The sequence below is a fragment of the Neoarius graeffei genome, chromosome 25 (genome assembly GCF_027579695.1).
Source record: "Neoarius graeffei isolate fNeoGra1 chromosome 25, fNeoGra1.pri, whole genome shotgun sequence".
NCBI lineage: Eukaryota > Metazoa > Chordata > Actinopteri > Siluriformes > Ariidae > Neoarius > Neoarius graeffei.
In genome coordinates, this window is record NC_083593.1 from 35,373,037 (window position 1) to 35,399,714 (window position 26,678).

At 43.3% G+C, this 26,678-nt stretch overlaps 1 protein-coding gene across 1 annotated transcript; it reads right to left on the bottom strand.

Moving 5' to 3' along the window:
* Positions 1-703: 703 nt before the first annotated feature.
* dact3a (dishevelled-binding antagonist of beta-catenin 3a) lies at positions 704-26,314 on the bottom strand. Its single transcript, XM_060909327.1, has 4 exons — positions 25,868-26,314; positions 16,302-16,401; positions 7,731-7,841; positions 704-2,365 (listed from the first exon to the last, which is right to left on the bottom strand). The coding sequence occupies exons 1-4, from the start codon at positions 26,108-26,110 to the stop codon at positions 864-866; spliced, it is 1,956 nt and encodes a 651-aa protein (XP_060765310.1). The 5' UTR covers positions 26,111-26,314; the 3' UTR covers positions 704-863.
* Between the last annotated feature and the right edge of the window lie 364 nt (positions 26,315-26,678).

Here is a 26,678-nt window from a genome sequence, read left to right on the forward strand (position 1 = left end):
GATAATTATCTCAATAGTGTTTGTGTGCAAGTGTTTTTGGCTTGAAAGTTGCACCTACGTTGGTAGCTTGCCAAACCGGACTTGAGAACATCCACCCCTTTGCCTAGACCCTAAAGACCTAAACTTGGGTGGTCTGTGTGTGAAGTTGCAGCAGTGAACTTCCTCACACTGGCCATGATGGAACACCCACATCACTGTGCCTTTCAAATAAACAAATCACTTCCCAGGTTAAGCATAAATTATTGTGGAATGCTGCAGACATAAATGGCATTAATAGTGCACACAGTTTCATCTACTCCAGGGTTTGTTTCCCCTTTCCTATTGCAGGAGTGCAACTGTGCTGAACACGATCCTGTTTAACTTCCTGTGAGTTGTCTGTATTATGCTTGGCATATTTCCTTTGTCTTCATTTGCCTGGGCCAGGCAGACTAGTAAAAGTTTCTCTTTTTCTTGTCACAGATCACTGATCCTTCCTTTATTTCTCAGTGTGGAGCAGCTAAATATATTTCTCTTCTTGTGCTTTAATGTGGATTACTGTAACTGAAACTAATGTAATACTGTAACTATATTCTACACCAAATGAATGTTTGATTGTATGCTGGAGTTCTTTTGTGTATTCATACTGTTGTCTCTTAAACCACAAAAACACCAAAAGACATGTAAATTTTTTTATTTACAGAGTAAAATCATAAATACAAGCACCTTTAAATCACATACACAGATATGTACAGTACATTGTGGTTTTAGGCTCAGATTCACCATAATCTGAGGCAGGTAGCTCAAGTTCAGACTTTTCTGTTCTGTCTCAGGATATCCCAAAACAGTGAAGAGAAAAAACCTCCAAAGATGCTTAGCCCAGTAGCTCAAACTGTGGTCATGACTTTGAGGGAACCAGTTTTAAAGCGAAGGATCTTCTTCTTGAGAGCATGTGAAGCTTTGATCTTTACCAAGGCTTTGGACTGCAGCGGTGCCCCAGAAGGAGTGGGGGGTGAAGGAGGAGCCAATGGTGGGGCAAGTTGCTGAGGCCACACCAGTCCTCCACTCTCATCAGAATCACTGGACATGGAACTGGATCCAGGGGACTCCCCTTCACTCAGACTGGATTCCCATTCTCCAGGGCCTGAGTGCTTGTAGCCCCCCTCTGGACGGCATACTGAGGTGTGCATTGGGTAGTCTGAGTGAAGGTGAGGGAAGTGGTGTGGATGATGGTGCTGAGGAGTCTGGTTGTAGACGTAGGATGGTGCAGCAGGTCGAGACCTACGAGTGCGTCTGACCTCTCGCTCTGGTGTGGGCTCTGCTTCGTCCTGGCTGAGCTCTAGTGTAGAGCGCCAGCGACGGTGACCAAAGCTACCTTGCTGGCGTCGTGATTTGGACTGGTTAACGCGGCCTGTGTCCCGCTCCACTGTGCTGTACTTTCGCTCAGGCACACCCTTCTGGCCCAGCAGGCTGTTTTCTGATTGAGATCGACAGGCTTTTCGTCCAGGTTTCTTAACAGCTGTCCTTTCTTCACTAAAGCGACATTTCTTGGGCATGGCCCGTGGCTTGGGCTGTGGTCTTTCAGGGGAGTAAGCGCCACCACCACGGCCAGCTTTGGGGCCAGCATGGGCACGAGATGTTTTGGCTCTCATTGGTGCCTGGCATGGTTGTGCTGGGATGTACTGTGCATTGACTAATTGCTCTTCTGAAGAGGGCGAGTGTGGAAGCTGGTAGTGCTGGGGAGAGTCGGCTTCACTACTGCTGGGGTCCAAATCTCCAGAGGGGAAATCCAGAGATGTGGAGTGAACTCCTGACAGCACAGGCCGGGGGTATTGTGTAGACAGCTTTTCCTCAGGCCTGGGATAATGTGTAGGGTGTTGCTCTTCAGGTCTTGAAAAATGAGTAGGGTGTTGCTCCTCAAGCCTTGGATAGTGAGCAGGGAGCTGTTCTCCAGGGGAAAAGCTCCCAAGCTGCTCCTCTTCCAGGCTGTATGAGGGCCATGTTGGTCTCTCAGGGCTTGAAGAGACCTTGCAGTGATCAGGAATGAAGACAGGTTCCTTGCGGCAAAGACTACTTTGCCTCATCACTCCTCTGGCCTCAGGGCTCATGTTGGTCCGGGGTTTGCACTGCCTTGTGGCCAGAAGACGACGCTGGATCAGACCCAGGATGTAGGTCTCAACATGCTGAGTCTGATGGTAGTCCTCAGCAGTGGGCTCATCATCTCCTGCTCCATTACTTTCTGGCCAAAGCCAGCGCTCCCCCTCTCCACTTTTCTTTGACAGACCCATCAGAGGTGGCTGGGGGACTGGGAGCAAGCGTGGAACCAGAGATCGTCCTGCAGATCCCCCACAGTTCTGCAATCCATCACGACTGGTCACAAATGTATCTCCTATAAAGAGAGCCCAAGTTAGAGGAAAACCAGAAAGCAAGCTGTCAGCCATATGAAATTAACAGACATGAAAACAGATTTTTTTTTTTTTTTTTTGGGGGGGGAAATCTGAGGAATCTGAAGACATTTGGGATTTGGTCCAAAGAAAGTCTAGTCCAAGGACAACCAAAAGTCTAATCCAGGGGCATTCTAAACCAATAATTTACTTCAATTTTACTTCAGATAAACTCAGCACATTATTTTTAAAACAATCGCTCAAATTAGCATTTAATTTTTTTTATCCAATACAATATAATTGTATTGTCTTTTTTTGTTTCATTTTTTGTTCTCATCTTGTTGCTTAGCATGCTTTTTTTTTTACTCAGTGTTCTCATTTTTGCATAGGTGGAACCAGCGTTCATTTTAGAAAACTGGGGGGGGGGCACAGTGGTGCAGTGATTACATCACCTCACAGCAAGAAGGTTCTGGTTTCAAACCTCATGGCTGACTGGGGCCTTTCTGCGTGGCATTTGCATGTTCTAGTCCCTGCATGGGTTTCCACCGGGCACTTCAGTTTCCTCCCACAGTCCAAAGACATGCAGTTTAGGTCAACTGGGCAATCTAAATTACCCATAGGTGTGAATGTATGTTCACACTCTTACTCAGCCCTGCGATAGATTGGTGACCTGCTCAGGGTGTGCCCTGCCTTTTGCACGAAATCAGCTGGGATTGGCTCCAGCTCACCCATAACCCAGACAGTTAAGTGATACAGAAAATAGTTAAGTGATACAGAAAATAGTTGGATGGATGGTCAATAGGTTTTATTTATTATTATAGCCATATCTGAAGAGTCATAAATTTCAGTGTAGCATATGTATTGTTCTGATTACTTGACAGTGCCTGTGGACATTATAGCCTACTTGCAGAAAAGCACCAAGTTCGGTGTCTTTTGACCGATGAGGTGTTTGTGGTTCAGGTATTAATCCAGTAAGCATTAAGCCAGTACAACTCTCTCAAACAATGGATTTCAGATGAAAAATATCTGGGGGCAAGAATGAACCCCAGTGTGGTTTGTAGAGGCAGAGGGCGTTAGTGTGGTTTTGGTGTGAGTGAAATATTATTGTACTGCTAAGATTGAGTGCTAGCCTGTCTGAGGCATAAACATGACATGGGCTACTGCATATGTTTGGATGTAGAATACTATGTGACTGTTTATGTGGTTTATCTAATGTATAACCATTTCAGACTATGCTAGAAAATAAGAGCCCTATTAAACTTCTTCCTAAAATATATTCACTCCTACAAATATATATACTACATGCGTGTAAAGTTAGTAAACATGTACATGTTCGTAATTTTTTTTGCAACTGACACATTGTGCAAGCTATTTGTGTTTCAGAGCACATAAGTATTTGTTTTTATTAGTATATGTATGTGCATTTACTAATAACTATCTTCCCACAATCCTGTCAGTGGTGGCAAATTTCCAAGTCATACCAAAATATAAAACATATTGTATCTGTGTACTATAGATAAGCAAAGGAAAGTACTTTAGGATTTACAGTGCCATCCACAATTACTGGCACCCCTTGTAAAGATCAGTTTAAAAAATAAATAAATAAAATAAAAATAAGGGGGGGGGGGGGGGGGGGAGTCCAAAATTTAATTGAAAAATTTATTCAGAGAAAAAAACAAATCCCTCATCAATAAATAATTATTTAAAAAAAAAAAAAAAAAAAAAACACATCCCACTATTATTGACACCCCTCCATTGAATACTTTGTATAACTTCCCTTTGCCAGTAAAACAGCACAGAGTCTTCTATAACATTTTATAAAGTTGGAGAGACAGAGCAGGGCATCAGAGACCATTCCTCTTTATACAATCTCTCCAGATCATCCAAGGTCCCTGGCACTCTCTTGTGCTCTCTCCTCTTCAGCTCACTCCCAGCGGTCTCAAAAGTAGCCGGTCACCGGCGGCAAATCGCCGGCTATGGCTTGTTATGCCGCCGGCTATTGTCAGTCGAGTCACAAAAATTAATATTAAATATTTCTGACAGCAAAAAAAGTTGTGAACGTAAATTACATCCACTATGTCATGTATGTCCATTGCCGCGTCAACTGTGTTTACATCCTCGACACGAGTGCAGCCATTACTGCCGCCCGTGTTGCCAGATTGGGTGGTTTCCAGCCTTATTTGGGCGGTTTTAAGTGCATTTTGGCGGGTTTTGAACATATTTTGGGCTGGAAAACGTCAGCAGTATCTGGCAACATTTTTTTACTTAATACAAGAAATTAATGGATGCCAACGTTTTTGCCAAAATGGTATTTTATTTTCCATTGTTTAGGCAGCTTCAGCATCATACTGTGAGATTCTGTTCAAATTGTTTTTTTTTTTCTTCTATGAAGCCTGAGCCATTTATTTTATTAGTTTATAATTGTTTAATTTAGTCTTCAGGAGAGACTGCCTGCACACAGTACTAGTATTAATAGTTTTTTTTTTTTCTTACATGAAAGCTGAGGCATTTATATTATATTTTAAGGTAACTTCATGTTGTGCTGTGAGGTTCTATGCACTTTAACTTTTGAACCAACAGGAGCATTTGGATAAGTAAAGCCTATTCTGCATTTTTGTAGTCCTGGTAATCTTTTATATTGGTAAAGTTGTTTATAGGACCATTTCTCAGTGTCTGTTTTTTAATCAATAGTTTTTCAGTAATAACTTAATATTTAACATATCACTCAATTTTAAACAACCCCGGCGCCTCCCCCATGGCTGGCCCCCATAGTCTCCAAAATTTCTGTGGGAAACACTGGCGTGCGTAACAACGCTAATCAAGCTTAAGCTAGACGACCCGCCTCAAATACCCGTCCCGGGTAAATGTTATCCCAATTTTAGATGGCCTGTTCCAAACCATCCCGCCCCATGAAAAAGTCGTACTTCCATCCATCCATCCATCCATCCATCCATCCATCCATCCATCCATCCCTGCACGCTTTGTGTGCATTATGTCTGCCGCTGGCAGACATTTTACCATTTTGCACCCTGCTGTAAATTATTTGTACCCTGCTATTCTCCCAAACTTTGAAGCCCCTGCACTCCACAGGTTTTCAGTGGGGTTCAGGTCAGGGGACTGAGATGGCCATGGCAGAAGCTTGATTCTGTGCTCAGTGAACCATTTTTTTTTTGTGTTGATTTGGACAGATGCTTCAGATCATTGTCCTGCTGGAAAATCCAAATGATGACCTAGTTTCCTGGCAGAAGCAGCCAGATTTTGACTTAAAATGTTCTGTTATTTCATGGAGCCCATGATGCCATGTACCCTAACAAGGTTTCCAGGGCCTTTGGAGGAAAAACAGCTCCAAAAAATATCACAGAACCTCCACTATGCTTTACAGTTGGGATCGGGTTCTTTTCATTATAGCCATCCTTCTTTTTATACCAAACCCACCTTCGAGTGTTTATTGCCAAAAAAGCTCCATTTTTGTTTCTTCAGTCCACAGAACACAGTTTCACAAACTTCAGGTGCTTATGTTTGCAGTTAACCAAATAATCTGTTAGTATGGTGGTGGATCTGAAGACTTGAAAAAGATTTTACTTTTTCTTGCAAAACACCAACAGTGATCCTTGGGGATCTTTTTGCCTCTCTTACTGTATGTGGGGCAATTTTTTTAAATCCTCCTCACTGTACGTGGGGACAAAACTTGAGTCCTTTTCCAGGAAAGTTTGTAACAGTTCCAGTCAGTGTCCGTCCATCCATCCATCCATCCATCCATCCATTATCTGTAGCCGCTTATCCTGTCCTACAGGGTTGCAGGCAAGCTGGAGTGGGTGCACCCTGGACAAGTTGCCAGGTCATCGCAGGGCTAACACAGACAACCATTCACACTCACATTCACACCTACGGTCAATTTAGAGTCACCAGTTAACCTAACCCGCATGTCTTTGGACTGTGGGGGAAACCGGAGCACCCGGAGGAAACCCACGCGGACAACATGCAAACTCCGCACAGAAAGGCCCTCGCCAGCCGCTGGGCTCAAACCCCAGGACCTTCTTGCTGTGAGGCGACAGTGCTAACCACTACACCACCGTGCCGCCCCAGTCGGCATCCACTTTATTATTGCCCCAACAGTAGAAATGGGCATTTTCAAGCAAGTAGCCATTTTTATAACCATTCCCTGACTTATGAATGTTAACATACTTCTCCCTCATTTGGCTTACACTGCAAAAAATTGAAAACTGAATTTGAGAAGAAAATTTCACTAGTATTAAGTAATTATCTTGCTGCATGGACAAATATTTGTACTTGATAAGACATCTTAGAATAAGTTGGTTGCAATCTAGAACTAGGTTTAATAATCTCAAAATTGGTGTCTTGTATTCTTCGAATAGGAAATGCTAGATCAGTTCAACTATTTTCAAGACATTTTCACTTGCCAAGATATTTTTTGCAGTGTGCGTGTTCTTTTATCTTTCCCATGTTGATGGATGACTAAGGGAATTTGGCCTCTGTGTCACCTCATATTTGTTTCCCAGTTAATCAGGAAGTCATGGATTACAGCTGGAAAGTTCCTCCACACTCCAATCAACTCAAACATGTACAACTGAAATGGGAAACATGTTTCAGTTACATTGTGTTCACTGTAACTTCCAATAATAATGGCACGTGTTTTTGTTGAAAATAAATTATTTCCTAATGAGGGACTGTTTTTTCTCTGAGTAAATCTCTATTAAAGCTTGGATTTTTCTCATTTTTCTCAGTGCGAGATGAAGCTCCTTCACCAAAAGTGGATTTTTCTAACCCCTTTTTACTCATCTTTACAAGGGGTGCCAATAATTGTGGAGGGCACCATAGGTAGCGCATTCTACAGGTCACATTCAGGTTTAATGGCGTGTGCTGGTTGTGAGGAAACGACTGGGGTCAATTAAGTCATGGATATGTGGGACATGAAACGGAGGACAAACCTACTGCTGCAGTTGGCTGTGACTAATTTGGGAGATAATGCAAAAAAATTTAACATATGACAAAGCAAACCCATAAACTAGGAGTTGTGAGTGCAAAGTGCGTGCACACAGACTGCCTTTCTGTGTGTGTCCTGGGTCTGCATATACACAGTGAGGTCTCAGTGCACAGCAAATCTCATGACTGAACAGGAGGTCTGTTCCTGACTGCAGGACTTTTGACTGATGTAATTAGATGAAGTTACCAGGTTAACCCCTTAACTGCAGTGAGGTTAATGTGAAATTAAAAAAAAAAAAAAGGGGGTCAGTTCTGCAGCAAGCAGAAACTCAGTTAAAGAGCTTACCTTGAGACATTTTGGGGATTTCTAAATGAGACCTAAATGAGAAAGTGAAGGAGGAGGAGCTTTGGAGGAGAGTTACTTACCAGCAGATTTAAGTCTCTCATTGGAACTAGGTGACTGGATTGGGAATGTGGTCCGGGAAGAGAGGTCACCCGAGTCCAGATGAGGCCGACTCTCTCTCTGCTCACAGAAACCTGGCCAAATACACAAACCGAGTCAGACTAACTGATGTATAAATCTCTGAGAAGTCTGAGTTTGATACAAGCATGATATATGTGCAGAAGAAAAATCGCTGCAGTGTGAACAGTACGAATACAAACATTGAGAGAGAATGCGTTTTATATAGCAGAGCCACAGGCTAACTTTAAACAGAACAGGATGGTTACAGTATATAAAATTAAAAAAGCAAAAACAATTTGTAGAAGAATTCTTTTTTTTTTCAGTAGAACTAAAATGATCACTATCATTTTTTTTAAAGGCTCATCCCTTATGCAAATTAAACAAATGTTTGCAAGCAATGGTTATTATGGTATACCTCTCACAGTTTTGCTATTACTACTATAATAGGAACCACATTAAAACTGGTAATCTTATGATCAAGGGAATAACAACTATAGCTGGCATGCAATATATAACCCTAAGACAAAATGTTCATCATCTTGATTTAATATTTACAAAGTACATTTGGCATATGGGCGGCGCAGTGGTGTAGTGGTTAGTGCTGTCGCCTCACAGCAAGAAGGTCCGGGTTCGAGCCCCGTGGCCGGCGAGGGCCTTTCTGTGTGGAGTTTGCATGTTCTCCCCGTGTCCGCGTGGGTTTCCTCCGGGTGCTCCGGTTTCCCCCACAGTCCAAAGACATGCAGGTTAGGTTAACTGGTGACTCTAAATTGACCGTAGGCGTGAATGTGAGTGTGAATGGTTGTCTGTGTCTATGGCCAAGTTTACATTAGACCGTATCTGTCTCGTTTTCTTCGCGGATGCACTGTCCGTTTACATTAAAACACCTGGAAACGCCGGGAAACGGGAATCCGCCAGGGTCCACGTATTCAATCCAGATCGTGTCTGGTCCGGTGCTGTGTAAACATTGAGAATACGCGGATACGCTGTGCTGAGCTCTAGCTGGCGTCGTCATTGGACAACGTCACTGTGACATCCACCTTCCTGATTCGCTGGCGTTGGTCATGTGACGCGACTGCTGAAAAACGGCGCGGACTTCCGCCTTGTATCACCTTTCATTAAAGAGTATAAAAGTATGAAAATACTGCAAATACTGATGCAAATACTGCCCATTGTGTAGTTATGATTGTCTTTAGGCTTGCCATCCTTCCACTTGCAAGTGGTAAGTGACGTGCATGCCTGATATGCACTGGGATCACACACACAGCGGCTCAGTCCCGAATCACTGCTCGTGCGCTTCACTTGCGCGCTCTGTGAGCTGCGCAGGGCCGGAGTGCGCACCCTCCAGAGGGCACTCGCTGTTCAGGGCGGAGTGATTTGGAGCGCAGGATGCCTGCGGAGCCGAGCGTATCCGTGTATTGGCGTTGCTGTGTGCACGCGAATCGTGTATTGGCGTTGCTGTGTGCATGCTAATCGTTTTAAAAACGTTAATCTGATGATCCGCTGATACGGTCTAATGTAAACCCCACCTATGTGTCAGCCCTGTGATGACCTGGCGACTTGTCCAGGGTGTACCCCGCCTTTCGCCTGTAGTCAGCTGGGATAGGCTCCAGCTTGCCTGCGACCCTGTAGAACAGGATAAAGCAGCTAGAGATAATGAGATGAGATGAGATTTGGCATAGAGGGGTTGCAGGACTGATTTTTACTAATCGGACAATAATTTAAAAAAAAAAAACGAAGGATTTTCCATAATAAAAGCAAAAACTGTTTCAGGACATCACTATTCTTACACTGTTTTGTGTATTAAATAACTTTTCAAACTGTAATTCAATTAAGAAGCATATAGAGGCTACAAATTAACTCCGTGCTTTTTTTTTTTCAGTGCTTCACTGCAAACAAAGTAAAAGAAGGAAACTCGGGTTTTTTTTTTTGTAGCACTCTGCAGAAACTCCTTGCAGTTTAACAATAGATGGAGGATGTTAAGTATAGAGGTTTTTCCTCTATGTTCAAGTCCTGCCTCAGTAGCTTCTGAAAACGAGTCTGGATTGGTCTTTTTGACCCGGCATGTGATCCGACTCTAAACTAGTTGAGTGGGATTGGAGAGTGATGCGCAACCCACAGCTCCGAAAATGTTCTTTCGCACAACGCTGTTCACAATGACATTCACTCGGACACAGTATAAGGATTTTTATCCAATTTTTGTTTCAAAGGACAATAAAAATAACTGTGGGATGAATTCCTTTGGGGCGGCACAGTGGTGTAGTGGTTAGCGCTGTCGCCTCACAGCAAGAAGGTCCTGGGTTCGAGCCCCGTGGCCGGCGAGGGCCTTTCTGTGCGGAGTTTGCATGTTCTCCCCGTGTCCGCGTGGGTTTCCTCCGGGTGCTCCGGTTTCCCCCACAGTCCAAAGACATGCAGGTTAGGTTAACTGGTGACTCTAAATTGACCGTAGGTGTGAATGTGAGTGTGAATGGTTGTCTGTGTCTATGTGTCAGCCCTGTGATGACCTGGCGACTTGTCCAGGGTGTACCCCGCCTTTCGCCCGTAGTCAGCTGGGATAGGCTCCAGCTTGCCTGCGACCCTGTAGAAGGATAAAGCGGCTAGAGATAATGAGATGAGATGAATTCCTTTGGTTGTGAAGAAGCACAGCTCCCTCGATTTCATCCAAAGTCATGACAAGTCAAGTGTTCAGTGTTCACAATCCATTAAAGATCTATGACAACAAAGAAAAAACAAAAAACAGATTTCCCATCTCCGTCTTGTGCAGTTAACTTTAGAACTGGCTTTATCTTGTCAGAAATACTTTCAAACTAACAAAAGTACATTTAGTCTGTTTACCATCTACATACCTACAGCTCCTCACTGTCTGTCTGACTGGTTTTTTTTTTCCCCCTCCCCGCATAGGCGACTAAATTTATTAACCGAATAATCGTGGAACGCCTACTAGTAGGACATAGCACAGTGAAATGATAAGTTATCAGAACATACAGTAGTAAAATCATAGCGTTTCATATAACCCTGTTTCCAAAAAAAGTTGTGATGCTGTGCAAAATATACAGTGCCTGGCCAAAAAAATAAATTAATTAACGTCACCATTTGGATTTAAATAAGCGAACTCTTAAGAGCCATTGACTGCCCTGGTGGAAAAACCTCACAGGATCTTTAAGGATCCACGAGGATGGTCAAAGACCTACCGAAGATCCTTAAATATAAGGATCTTCCCAGGATCCTTAAAGGATCTTAGAAAGATCTTCAAAAGATCTTCATATGCAAAAATCATTTGTAAAGATCCTCAAGGATTTGACAACGATCTTTTAAGGATCCTACAAAGGTCCTCATAATGATCCCCGCAAAGATCTTTTAAGATCCTCAAGGATCTTTCAAAGCTATTAGAAGGATCCTTCTAAGGATCTTAAGACCTCTTAAGGATCTTTGTCAAAATCTTCACAAGATCCTTGCAAAAGTTCCTCCAAGATCCTCAAATGCCGCTTTTCCACTACCAACGCGGCTGAGTTGGGCTGAGTCAAGCTGAGTGGGGCTGTTGGGGTTGCATTTCGACTACAACCGTGCTGAACCGTGCTGGCTGGAAGTGGGTGGACACATTGGGTGGAGTTAGCGAAAGTGGGTGGACGTCACGTGATGTCGTTAGGTGGCGCAAACAGTGACATCAGTGACCTTTTAAGCGGTAGTCTCACGACCCGGATAGTAAACAATAAACATGGAGGACATGGAGTCATTAGTGTTGCTGGTCTTGGTGCTGTGGCTTGTTGTCACTGACAACGCCAACAGATACTGGCAAGAGCGTATAGATGAGGCGAGGCGCATAAGGCTTCAGAAATTCTCGTAATTCTTCTTCTTCCGGGTTTACGGTGTTTACAGATCCCAGCGTGCTCGCGGGGCGTGTGTGGGCATGTGAGGACACTCCTCCTCACCAATCAGTGCACAGGGGAGTGTCTCCTCACGCCCCTAGTCCCACTCGGCTCGGTTTGGCTCGCTTCAGCCCCACTCCAAAACCGTGCGAGTTTTGGGTGCTGAGTAAGGCTGAAGCGAGCTGAGTCGTGCTGCTCTGAGGTAGTCGAAACGCGAGCCGTGTCGGGCTGAAGTGAGCTGAAAAAGGGTAGTGGAAAAGGGCCAAAAGATTTAACAAGGATCCTTCAAAGATCTTAAAAGGACCCTTTTCAGGATCTTATAAAGATCTTAACTGGAATCCTCAAGGATTTAATCAGGATCTTGTAAGGATCCTTTAAGATCCTCAAGGATCTAATGAGGATCTTTATATTTTTTAAATGATCCCAATTCAGCGGAATTGGCAAGGATGGAAATAGATTGAAATTTACATAATTATGATTCATAAGAATATACCAAGGAATCCTGAATAGCCAACATCTCATATCATCTCTAGCCGCTTTATCCTGTTCTACAGGGTCACAGGCAAGCTGGAGCCTATCCCAGCTGACTACGGGTGAGAGGCGGGGTACACCCTGGACAAGTCGCCAGGTCATCACAGGGCTGACACATAGACAACCATTCACACTCGCATTCAAACCTATGGTCAATTTAGAGTCACCAGTTAACCTAACCTGCATGTCTTTGGACTGTGGGGGAAACCGGAGCACCTGGAGGAAACCCACGCGGACACGGGGAGAACATGCAAACTCCGCACAGAAAGGCCCTCGCCGGCCACGGGGCTCAAACCCGGACCTTCTTGCTGTGAGGCGACAGCGCTAACCACTACACCACCGTGCCGCCCCAATAGCCAACATCTTAAAAGGATTTTTGAAAGAATCTTTCATGATTTTCAAGGTTTCAAAAGATCTTGAAAGGATCTCTTGGTCAAATCAATTGACTTCTACTGTTCGTGTCAGTATATATGTTATGATGGCATCAAAAAAGAATTGTTTTGTTTGGAATTGAATGTGGTTTTTGTTTAAGATTCTTGTAGATCTTGTCAAGAATCTTAAAAAGATCCTGACAAGAATTCTAAAGATCCTTGAAGAGCTTGAAAAACACTTTGTAAATTCCTGTAGATCCTTGAAGATCTTGGCAAGAAGTTAAAAGATCCTTGAAGATCTTTTGAGGATCTTTGCTGAGATCCTCAACAGGATCCTCAAAAGACCCTCACAAAGAACTTTGCAGATCCTTGAAAGATTTTCACCAGGGCGGATAAGTACTGTAACGATTAATGTTTCAGCTGACAACATTTCTTTTAACCCTAACTGATGCAGTGAGTAGCTTCTCATTTCTTTAGCAGCTATGTTGGAATATGTATCCTGTGGTTTTAGAAAAGATGTTACCGTGTTACAGAAGGGTCAGATTATTAGGCCTGCATCAAACAAAAGAAAACATCTCAGAAGATTGCTGAACTTGGAATTGGGTTAAGAACTGTCCAGTGCATTATTAAAACCTGGAAGGATAGTGGTGACTTGTCAACTTTGTGGAAGAAATGTGGTTGGAAAAAAAAAAAAAATCTTGACTGACTGACGGGAGTTCATTTAAAACACTTGGTGAAATTGTATCATTAAAAAATAAACAGTAGAATTCCCGGCTATGTTTAATAGTGAAAGTAAGAGCATTTCCACATGTACAATATCATGAGAACTTACAGGACTGGGACTAAACAGCTGTGTGGAAGAAAAGGCTTCAATTTGCTAGGGAGCATAAATATTGGACTCTGGAGCAGTGGAAAAAGGTCATGTGGTCTGATGTATCCAGATTTACTCTGTTTCAGAGCAATGAAGCGCATGATGCGATGCACCCATCATGCATAATGGACACTCTACAAGCCTCTGGTGACAGTGTTGTGATCTGCAGTTGCTTCAGCTGGTTAGGTCGAGACTCAAAGTTATGTGGCAATAAAATTAAGTCAGCTGACGAGCTGAATATACTGAATGACCAATTTATCCTATCAATGCATTTGTTCTTCCCCGACAGCCCTGATGGCATAAAATTAGGGCTCAAATTGTGAAAGAGTGGTTCAGGGATCATGAGGAATCGTTTTCATTCATGAATAAACATCACAGAGTCCTGACCTTAACCCCATTGAATATATTTGGGAAGTGCTGGAGAAGACTTTATAGGAGTGGTTCGAGTCTCAAGACAAGATCTCAGCAAAAATTTAATGCAACTCTGGATGGAAATAAGTGTTGTGACATTGTACAAGTTTGCTAAAACAAACAATGCCACAGTGAATGCACACTAATCAAAGCTAAAGGCAGTCCAACAAAATAGTGTGGCCAACTTTTGTGTGTGTGGCTGGGCAGTGTAAATAAAAACAGAAGGAGATTTACTTGCAAATCATGGAGACCCTATATTTCATTGAATATAATATACGCTCATTTTGAATTTGATGCCACCAACATATTTCAAAAAAAGTTGCGACAGGGGCATGTTTACCACTGTGTTGCATCATCACTTCTTTTAACAACACACTAAACTTTTGGGAACTGAGATGATCAACTGCTGTAGTTTGGAAAACAAAATATTGTCACATTCTTGTCTTCTATATTGTTTCAGATGCTCAATAGCAAATCTTTTCAATGGGAGACAGGTCTGGACTGCAGGCAGGCCAGTTTAGCACCCAGACTCTTACTGCAGAGTCATGCTGTGTAATACATGCAGAAAGCAGTTTGGGGTTGTCTTCCTGAAATAAGCAAGGCCTTCCCTGAAAAAGACGTCATCTGGATGGCAGCTTGTGTTGTTCCAAAACCTGTAGATATCATTCAGCATTAATGATGCCCTCCCAGATGTGCAAGCTATGTGCACTAATGCACCCATACAATCACAGATGCTGACTTTTGAACTGTGCACTGATGACAAGCCAGATGGTCCCTCTCCTCTTTAGCCCGGAGGACGCAGTGTCAATGACTTCTAAAAATAATTTTGAATTTCAATTCGTCAGACCACAGGACAGTTTTCCACTTCACCTCAGTCCATCGTAAAGGAGCTCAAACCCAGAGATGGTGGCAGTGTTTCTGGATATTGTTTATGTGTGGATTTAACTTGCATTTATGGATACAGTGATGAACCGTGTTCACAAACGATAGTTTTCAGAAGTGTTTCTGAACCCATGCAGCAATTTTTACTGCAGAATCATGTCGTTTTTTTAATGTAATGTCATCTCAGGGCCTGAAGATCACAGGCATACAATGTTGGTTTTCGGCCTTGTCTCTCGCATACAGAGATTCCTCCGGATTCTCTGAATCTTATAATATGTACCATAGATGATGTGATCCCTAAATTCTTTGCAATTTTACACAGAGAAATCTCATCTCATCTCATTATCTCTAGCCGCTTTATCCTTCTACAGGGTCGCAGGCAAGCTGGAGCCTATCCCAGCTGACTATGGGCGAAAGGCGGGGTACACCCTGGACAAGTCGCCAGGTCATCACAGGGCTGACACAGACACAGACAACCATTCACACTCACATTCACACCTACGGTCAATTTAGAGTCACCAGTTAACCTAACCTGCATGTCTTTGGACTGTGGGGGAAACCGGAGCACCCGGAGGAAACCCACGCGGACACGGGGAGAACATGCAAACTCCACACAGAAAGGCCCTCGCCGGCCCCGGGGCTCGAACCCAGGACCTTCTTGCTGTGAGGCGACAGCGCTAACCACTACACCACCGTGCCGCCACACAGAGAAATGTTATTCTTAAATTGTTGCACTGTTTGCCCACACAGTCTCTCTCAATCATGTTATTTAACCTAATTCGTTGCGAGATGTTCCACCAGGCATTTTTTTTTTAAAATAGCATTATACAAAATTTTCCAGTCTTTTGTTGCCCTGTCCCAACGTTTTTGAAACATGTTGCTGGCACTAAATTCAAAATTATATATTTTGAAAACCAATAAATTTTCCTGGTTTCAACATTTGATATGTTGTCTTTGTACCATTTTCAATGAAATCTAGGGTTTCCATGATTTGCAAATCTTCACATTCTGTTTTTATTTAGAGTTTACACAGCATCCTAACTATTTTGGAAATGGGGTTGTATTAAAAGGCATAGCAAAATGGTTCTTTTTTTGTTCGGGAGAATCTCAAGCAAGCTGATAAACTATTACTCACATTTTTTTTCTATGGAAGATATTACCATGGTTCAAAGGATCCCAGGGGCAGCTTCACTAAATGAATACTGAGAACATGTTGCAAACTAATGCTGGTGTTCTCATATGCTCCATGTTACTCCAGTCAGGACTTTAAGCTCTGCCTGAGCCATGGGCTTGATGTCGTATACAGATAATTCAAGCTTTAGGTGTCCTTTAGGCAGCTGGTAAGTTTTTGCCCACATTCAAGTGCATGGTCTCAAGGTTTCGGAGGTTTTTATCCCCCGTCACTGGCACCTCTGGCTTGCTTTTTACTGATAAATCTACACCTGTATTTCTGTAAAGTTGTTTCAATTTGATTTAAATTTAATCAATTCAAGCAGATTGGTAGAAAAAAAATCTCTCTTCTATGGAAGGAATGCATTTAGGGGAACAGTGAGACACACATTTATGTATTTGAGGTACAGATCAGATCAGTGAGTCGAGGTGTACCTGAACTTGGTCCACTATCTCCGGTGTTTGTGAGGTGATCCACTGTCTCTGTATCCACTCTCAGTTCTCCTACCTGCTGCTGAAGAACTGCCATCAAACCCTACACACCCAAAAAAATAAAATAAAATTTATGCATTTTAAACAAGTCAGTCACATGGTGTTGCTCTACATTTAAACATTTTCTGCTAATACTAAACACACATTACAGGCAGAACCTTAAGTTTGTGAAAGTTTCATGAACAGTGCAGCAGCTTCCAAACGCTTGGCTGACTCATCAGGGCGGGAATAGAGACGTAGTAACGTGTTGTTAACTCGCTTCAATCTAGCATGCTGAAAAAAAACATTCATGCCTGTATTTATTGGCTGTTTAAAAAGTGTTCAAGGGGTTTCAACTGATCTCTTCTTAACAAGCATCGTTTTCAGTATCTTGTGCACAGACTGCAGGCAAAGCTGCTATAATACTGTAGCTATGTTAAGTTCTAGCCAACACACAAGAGGAAGATATAACAGCAGGTCAATGCCGTCAAGTCCCAGATTATTATTCAGTTATTCTTATTTAAGCTTGTTATTCTGCAGCCACTGTGAATTATTTAGTAATTGCAGTGAAATGAATACTAAAGATATCTGGAGCCACTGATGGGGTTTAAGGGCTTGGCATTTTTGGAACAACAAGTGTTAAATAATTGTTCAAAATTCTCTAACTTCCGCAAACATCCATCAGAATGCTAACATTAGTGTCTGAAGTGGCACTAATAATCTACTTCTGTGTTGTTTTTTAATCTTTTCATACAATTGCATACAAACTGCAGACTTGGAGCTTGATGCATTTGGATTGTTTTTATTATGTAATACAATAGACAGTGATGTACTGTATTTTCCCATCTCTCTAGTCAGACATGACTGTGTAAAACGGGTTTAAAAAAAAAAATCAATAGTACACGTAAAAGGCTATTTGAAGCCTACATAAGCCTTTCATGACAACCAACAAAGAAAATTCTATTAAAGGCTTATTCTGACAGGCATCCAACAGTTTTTGTCAATTCTGATGAGTTTTTGTTGACATAATTGGGTTGGGACACTAACAGGGCCAATTTACGCTAAAATATAATGGCATCTGACTATATTTGTGTCTTAGACCATTTTTGGCATGTCCGTCACATGATGTGATACCAAACATCAAATCCAAACTCAGTGTCCTGACAGTGTCATAAGTTTTAATGATAATATCCTATTGCTAAATCAACAGAGCGCAGCAAGGTCACGTGCACATGCAGCAGGAGTGAGCCGTAACTTTGAGCCAGTATGATGTATGACATCTCACGGTCAACATCGCGATCTGTGTTACACACGATTGTGAGACAATGTGCAAATGTGCATTTGTGATTTTACTAGGGATCTCAAACTTGAGCAGAGAGCAAACATCAAATTCTGTGTCAAACTCCAGAAATCGGCAGTAGATATCCTTGAGCACAACCCCTGAAAATGTCCAAGAAATTAAGCGCATTGGACACAGAAAATAAAAAGTACGTTATTGTACCTTTAGGGATACAATGGCCCGTCACTGGGGCAGGACCCTCTAAAGGTACTTGTGTACCATTTATGTACTGCTTGGGAACATGTATGTACCTTTTTAGGGCCAAAAAGGTACACAATTACCTTGAGGTCCAATAAATGAGCCCTAGGAGGTACATTAGTATAGATTGTACCTTGAGGGACAGAAATGGACTCCTGCTGTACTGTACCCCTATTTCTAACAGTGTACATCAGGATCACCCTGACTTCTACCAGCTTTGAAGTGCGGATGCCACTCAAAACACCTCACCCGGCTCATTGCTTCCTTGCCGTAGGCTTGTTGACACATTTCAAGGGTCTCCATTGCTGCTTTCCCCGAGTTTGAGCAAACATCAAATTCTGTGTCAAACTCCAGAAATCGGCAGTAGATATCCTTGAGCACAACCCCTGAAAATGTCCAAGAAATTAAGCGCATTGGACACAGAAAATAAAAAGTACATTATTGTACCTTTAGGGATACAATGGCCCGTCACTGGGGCAGGACCCTCTAAAGGTACTTGTGTACCATTTATGTACTGTTTGGGAACATATATGTACCTTTTTAGGGCCAAAAAGGTACACAGTTACCTTGAGGTCCAATAATGAGCCCTAGGGGGTACATTAGTATAGATTGTACCTTGAGGGACAGAAATGGACTCCTGCTGTACTGTACCCCTATTTCTAACAGTGTACATCAGGATCACCCTGACTTCTACCAGCTTTGAAGTGCGAATGCCACTCAAAACACCTCACCCGGCTCATTGCTTCCTTGCCGTAGGCTTGTTGACGCATTTCAAGGGTCTCCATTGCTGCTCTCCCCGAGTTTGATGCAGAATTTGACGTTTGCGCGCTCTGTAAAATTACAAATGTGCACACATGCACGTTGTCATTAAAATGACTAACGAATGTGCATGTCCGTGCTGTGCTCCGTTCGTTTGCAACAGGAACAGGCTCTGAACTTTTTAAAAATTGCACCTCGTAGTAACAACACACTTTACTTTAGGAAAAAATAAAGAATAGACAACTCCAACATGACATTATTGTATTTTTTTAACATTACAAAAAAGAGTAAGTCAATTGGCGGCAGTGCAATGAAAAAACATGAAGATACAAATCAGTGGCTTCAGTTAACATCCACGGCAAGCATAACAATGAGGGGAAAACATGATTCAGAAACTTTGTGGTGGTGGTGTTGGTGCTAGATGGATTTGTGCTGAATATTTCAGAAACTGCTAATCTCCTGGGACTTTCTTACACAACAGTCTCTGTTTACAAAGAACAAAATGCAAAAAATATCCAGTGGGCAATGGCTCTAATGTCAGAAACACCTTGTTGAAAGAAATCAGAGGAGAAGAGCCAGAATTGTTCATGCAGGCAGGAAGGCTATGATAACTCGGATAAATCACTTTTTACAACCGTGACAAGCATTAAAGCATCTCAGAATGCACAACATGTCAAACCTTGAAGCAGATGGGCTACAACAGCAGAAGACCACATCAGGGTTCCACTCCTGTCAGACAAGAACAAGAATCTGAAGCTACTGCCAACCAACATGGGCTTACCAAACCTCGACACATGAAGATGAGAAAAATGGCCAGGAAAAGTTTGAACTCCAATGGGAAATTTGTTACATCAAACGTGAGCTTCAGCTCCACACCTCCATTTAGGGCGTAACTCACACTTGAACCGATTGCCTTGTACGGCCCCCGAGAGCACTCCACACTCCCCTGACCAATATTTCTGTGGATATTAAAAATAACAGTAAGAGTTTTTACAGCCATATTATTTCACCCTGTCCCTTCAGGAGGTATGTTTCAATGTTTTCACCATGGGCTGAGTTCAGGAGACACTTTTAAATTTTCATCACTATTTTGTGACATGGGGCGGCACGGTGGTGTAGTGGTTAGCGCTGTCGCCTCACAGCAAGAAGGTCCGGGTTCGAGCCCCGTGGCCGGCGAGGGCCTTTCTGTGTGGAGTTTGCATGTTCTCCCCGTGTCCACGTGGGTTTCCTCCGGGTGCTCCGGTTTCCCCCACAGCCCAAAGAGGTTAGGTTAACTGGTGACTCTAAATTGACCGTAGGTGTGAATGGTTGTCTGTGTCTATGTGTCAGCCCTGTGATGACCTGGCGACTTGTCCAGGGTGTACCCCGCCTTTCACCCGTAGTCAGCTGGGACAGGCTCCAGCTTGCCTGTGACCCTGTAGAACAGGATAAAGCAGCTAGAGATAATGAGATGAGATTTTGTGACATACCAGAACACAGGGCTACACGGTCAGAGGTCATGATGCTAGTCAGCTCTGTACGTGTCATTACACAAACTCCTAACATGTCCGAGGACAACTGATGCCTGTTCAAATAGCTAATGTTTCTGTCGGTTTACGTCTGGTATCATTAAGGGATAACTTAGTCATTATGTAGCCCTATGAACACTGTCCTGAGTTAAAGCATTACCAATAAACATAATATTCGAATATCCTCCTATAAAAGACAAAGAAAATTATCAAGCTAACACAATCTATTTAACAAATCACGGACACATCGCTACGTTAATCAATACTAGTAGTTATTGCCTGTGAACCTGATTTCCTCTGAAAGGCCCAGTGGAGAGTTGAGTGGACACATGATATATGTTTTCAATGTGTTCTGTCAAAATGATGCAAATCGCTTGCCAGTGACATAGACTCGGCTCTAGTGGAAGTCTCCGGCGAGGAGCACTGATTGCGACTCGAGGTCCCGTACAATCGAAACTCTCAGACAAGCCGGAGAGGGCATTCCCTGTTGAGGATGCACGTGGTGTGTTAGCGTGACCATGTAGCCTATGGGAAATTAATAGTGTGTTGGATTAGCACTAATCCCATGTTTTGGAAAATCGAAAATGTTGCCTTGGGCCCCTTTGGGGTGTCACCAATCCACATGCAAAAGTATGAGTACGCTCGTCCATCCGTGTCGATTTGCACAGGTGAACAGACAGAGCCAGACAGCCTTCCTTTAGTAGTATAGATAGATAGATTTCCAGTCACTGTACTTCATTAAGTGAGGCTAAAAACTAAAAGCTCAGCAGGACATTCCACAGAAATCAGAAATGAGGCTGATTATTAACAAAATGAACGGAGGGACTAAACAGACTGCGTATAATCAGTGAAGTCTGTATACAGTCTGATGTCTGATGCCACTTTTTCCATTACTTTGAAGACCACTGGTGCCTGTGTGTTGCATCCTGAGTGCGTAGGATTTAAGATTCCCAGATGAGTGAGAAAGACAGGATGAATCAGCGTCCCATCAATGCACTCAGTCATACACTACAAGACGTCTGGGAATGAAAGGAAAACAATGTTCCATTTACGAAAGAATGGAATAGGAGATTGAGTCTCAGTCTCATCTTCCAAAATGAGTTCATTTGTTACCTTTTCTAAATATCTGAGTGTAAATGACACAATGGGTCATACGGAGAAAAAAAAAATTTCAGGGATGGTGTGAAAATTAAAAAATAATTCAAAGAAAGGCCCGATTTAATATTCCAGACCTATTGCTTTTTTTTTTTTTTTTTGCATGTGTAGCGCTGCTAACAGCTACACCCTCACCCACACACCCTGATTCCTTGTATTAACAACGCTTAAGTGTAAAATGACACGTAGGAGTGAGTGCGCATGTGGCCCAGAGGAAATTTTCAGTGCACAGCGAAAATGGTTCAGACACTCATGGATAGTTGACTGACTGAGCTTGGACAAAAAGATGTCAGGCTCATTTGTAACATATTATTATTATTATTATTCTCATCTCTCATCTCATTATCTCTAGCCGCTTTATCCTTCTACATGGTCGCAGGCAAGTTGGAGCCTATCCCAGCTGACTACGGGCGAAAGGCGGGGTACACCCTGGACAAGTCGCCAGGTCATCACAGGGCTGACACAGACAACCATTCATACTCACATTCACACCTACGGTCAATTTAGAGTCACCAGTTAACCTAACCTGCATGTCTTTGGACTGTGGGGGAAACCGGAGCACCCGGAGGAAACCCACGCGGACACGGGGAGAACATGCAAACTCCACACAGAAAGACCCTCGCCGGCCACGGGGCTCGAACCCGGACCTTCTTGCTGTGAGGCGACAGCGCTAACCACTACACCACCGTGCCGCCCTATTATCTCTCATTATCTCTAGCCGCTTTATCCTTCTACAGGGTCACAGGCAAGCTGGAGCCTATCCCAGCTGACTACGGGCGAAAGGCGGGGTACACCTTGGACAAGTCGCCAGGTCATCACAGGGCTGACACATAGACACAGACAACCATTCACACTCACATTCACACCTACGGTCAATTTAGAGTCACCAGTTAACCTAACCTGCATGTCTTTGGACTGTGGGGGAAACCGGAGCACCCGGAGGAAACCCACGCGGACACGGGGAGAACATGCAAACTCCACACAGAAAGGCCCTCACCGGCCACGGGGCTCGAACCCAGACCTTCTTGCTGCGAGGTGACAGCGCTAACCACTACACCACCGTGCCGCCCTATTATTATTATGCTCCCTGTGCATTTCATCAGGCTAAAAAGAGTCCCATTAAAAGTTATGCTAAATGATGACGTATAGAAGAGTTAGGAGCTTCTTAAGCCATCAGCTTTATGTCTATTGGTCAGTTCAAACACTTAAAATATGAGCAATGGCATTATGTGCATATTGAAGCGTACAGCTGCAGTTTCAACATACTGTAGCTTGAAGTGTTTGCCTAAATTAGCATACCATGCTGTGCAGGGCTGTAAAAGCAATCCCATGCAGATGATTTTGCCCTCAGTCTGCTAAAACACTTACCCGCATACCATAGGTTCAGTGATGTATTAAATATGAAATGTCTTTTATAAAAAAAGTGTTTTTTTCCCCTCTCCGTTCACAGCCGAAATAAGAGCTGTTGCTATGCACTCATCTAAATGTGCTAATGCAAGTGTTGGCTTATGCTCTGTGGTTGAGGGGCTCCTGTGAGGCCACTGCCTCAATGATCATTTGTTTCTCTGCAGAACCACCCCCCATCCCCCCATTACACACTCAGCCAATCCACACTGCTCTGCTGTTCCTATACCGCGCCGGTCGGTCAGCACCTACTTCGCCACTAAAAATGCTGGTACCTTGATTAGGAGAGATTTTTGTCACCCAATTCACACCGGCAAGGTTTTGTCATGTCAAAAACATCATGCATTTCAATAAAGGGGTCTAGAACCAAGAATTCTTGGAGTGCACAGCAACTGATTGTGTGTACAGTCCATATTTGTAGCTACCAGGGACTAAAAATAGCCTTTAACCAATTTTTTTTTTTAATGAAAAGCCATAATTGGTGACAAGCAGTCTTTATGATTCTTCACCAGGCACAATGGCAAGGTGGCACATCTGCTCCGTTAGCGCGGCAGGAAATAACCAAGCTGGAATTCTGAACATAAAGGCTCTGTGGTCTGCTCTACCCATGATTCTCTCGCAATGATGTCATTTCACAGAAATACAAAGAATACAGCGACGACAATAAAGGTTCTTTATCTTCACTCGCACATTCCTGAATAGAGCTGCACCCATGTATGGTGCTGTTGGCCGTCTAGCAGTTTAGCCAAAATCAAGGAATAAAGATATTCTCAGGAGATTCCCTGCTCTGAAATACAGTGTGTGTAAACAGATAAATGAACATGTGCCAAAATAACACTTTTTTTTTTGCTGCAGCATGAATATCTGAAGTTTAACAACACCATTATTGTGTGAAATGTCCAAGAAGATGATGTAATGAGCAAATCCCATCTCTGCGTGCAAAGCCGCATGGATCTCATTCCCAATTTCAAAGTCTGCTTCACTCCTACACACCCAAAGACAGACTCCATTTGACTAATCTACACCACTCATCCATGGAAGAGAGCTGGCTGGAAGAGAATCTGCACCATGTCTGTAACCTTACACTAGAGCGCTACACCCCCATACCTACAGTACACACCCATCCCCCTGGCCACACAGCAAATCACCCAAAGCCTGTTAGCTTAATGAAATGATGTCATCACACAACATAGGAATAGCATGGAAGAGCGGAACCGGACGCAAAGAAGGACCGAGCGGAAGATGTCCACACGCAAGCAACAACGGATTGAACGTTGCTATTATTGTCTCACAGCTCAATCGCTTCTCACTTTTCAATTGCTCTCCTGCTCCTTCAGTGCAAAGCTGGCAGGGAGGCCGATTGTGATAATTAGAGCAGTAAGCCAACAGCTACAACACAGTTCTCCTCCTAGGCCCCATACACCACCCTCTAGAGCCCGCGAAATGAGTTTAGCCAGGGAGAAAAGTTAGAGAAGCAGCCTCAAGACAAAAGGGTTTATACTAAAAATAAGCTCTAAAAGCAGCTCTCTGCTCCAAAGCAAGGAGAAACATTGACCGTAAATGATATTTAGCTCAGGAAATAATTGCCAGCCACACAGTCACAAGATCCCACATCTGAAAATTGTTCACTTAAATGAAAAACTAAAAAAAAAAAAAAAAAAAGGTCTGCACCCAGGAGAAGCTGACTGAACCTCAAGGAGCCGGTTTAAACCCTCCACAATCTAATACATTTTTCATGAGCAGTCGATCAGAACACAACGGCACGTGCACATATAATCTCCACCCTGCACTCAGACACCTCTGTGCAGCCGGACGTGAGAGTGAATACTGATAAAGTGCACATGACACACTGCTGCAGTTGCTCAATGAGGTACAATGCACGCACATACATGCACGCGCGCACACACACAGATTGTGGACAGTATGAACGGTGCTTTCCCAGCTGTCGCCTGCTGTCAGATTGCTGTCAGCACCGTGATGCCAGGAATAATCTGGTCTGGTGGGTTGGGGTGTGTTTGTTGAATAGCAGGCCTACTGCATATCTAGAATAGCCTTGATATCATTCTAGCCCCACCCCACACACACACGGTGTCTTGCTGCTCGTACACAGACCCCCCACTTCTTTCCACCACGGCCTGTCACATACTCAAACAATGAGATTAGGCCTCTGTAGATGCTCTGCAAAACAGATAACAAATCTACAGGAACGGAAAGGACATGGAGATCTGTAGTAGATGTAGCAGAGGCCTGCAGTTTGAAGCATCCAGTTCTATTACACTTCCCAAATATCACCTATATATTTGTATTTTTCTCTGCTTCAAAGCAATAATCAAAAAAAAAAAAAAATTTGCTGCAAATTATATTTAGCTTCAGAAATAATTGCTAACCACCAAGAGTCACAAGATCCCACATCTGAAAACTGCTCCACCAGGATTGCTCACTTAAACAAAAAGCTATACATCAGCACCCAGGACATTGTTATTATTTACTTGTGGACAGCATTGTTAGGATCCAAGAGTAAAGTGTCAGTGTGTGGGTTTGCGGCACATCCCGACGGTCATCATTTGGTCACCCACGGTCCAAGTTCTTCCATAAAAATGACATTCCATGGTTTTGAGAGCTGACCAGAGCCTCAGGGACAACTTCCTAGGCTTGTAAGGAAGCAACTATGTTGATTTGATTCATTTTCTTAACTGAGTCACGTCTTTAGTCTGTATTATTTAGTTATTCAGAATTGATGTTATTAATTCCACAGCCATAAGTTAAATTTGACCTAATAATGTAATGTTTGAACGTTCTTAGATAAAAAAAGCCCCCCCCCACACTTTTTTCTTCTTCTTTAAAAAGGTAACATTCCTGTAGTTGCTTGGTTCCTAAAGGGTTCTTCAGTTTGCTTATGTCTGGGGAAAACTTTTAAAAAGGTGCTTAAAAAAAAAAAGTTAAAGAATTGCTTTAGAAAGCCCCAACCATTACGCATGAAAAGAACTCTCAAGAAGCCACTTTCCATCCATAAACAAGCAGAAGAGGGAAAGGTGCTGAGTGTAGCCAAAGATTAGGTGCAAATATTTATACATTTCTACTAATTCAGATCCAGGATATGAAATTAGACCAGCTAACACTTTGCCTTTAAATGAGTGTGCAGTTTGTGTGAACTGGATCACTTTTACCTGCTGTTCTGCTGCTCCTGGCTGCTCCTGCTCCAGGTTTGAGGAACTTGGGAAGCAGTGGGGGATTAGTGGCCAGGCCGCGCGCGCGCAGCCCGGGGTTGAGTCTCCGAGTCTGAGTGCACTGAGGACGAGACTCTCCTGCCTCTGCTTCAGCATCTCCAGCTCACACAACCCCGCCAGAGTCGCCTCCAGCCTCTCCTTATACCGGCTCCGTTCCATCGCAAACGAAAAGGCGCGGTGCATCCTTCCTTAAACCCCTGGGGCGCTTTCTTTTAAATAAACAACAACAACAACTAGTCTGAACTCTGCATGCAGATGTTCCTATTGCCCTGAGAACCGCGTTAACACTCAACCCTGGTGTCCATGATCAAACCCTGCAGCTTGAGGCTGCACAACAATAATCCCCCTCTTCCCAAAACTCCAGCTCTCTTCTCCATCTCTGCTCCAGCTACGCCTGGACTGGATGGGATTCTTCTACAGCTGTCAATTGCTCATTAGAATACCACCCATACGCCCTTCCTATTGGTCAGAGTTCTTCCGGAATCATTAATATTCACGAGTTAACCCCGCCTCCTCTCTGAACTTGGCGGTTGTACGATTTGACGGGCCAGAAATCTAGGAGTCGATTGATAAATTATTCAGGCGCGTTTCAAAAGCTCAGATGACCAACTTTTTCCTCGCAAAAGGTCTGGAAAAGTTCATGTTCATTAACTCTGCTAGAAGCACATCCAGTTCCATGCCTACATCTTAAAAGGTTTTACTGGTGGAGGAGTAAGGAAGCTAACTGGGGACAGTGGAACTCTCAAGGTCT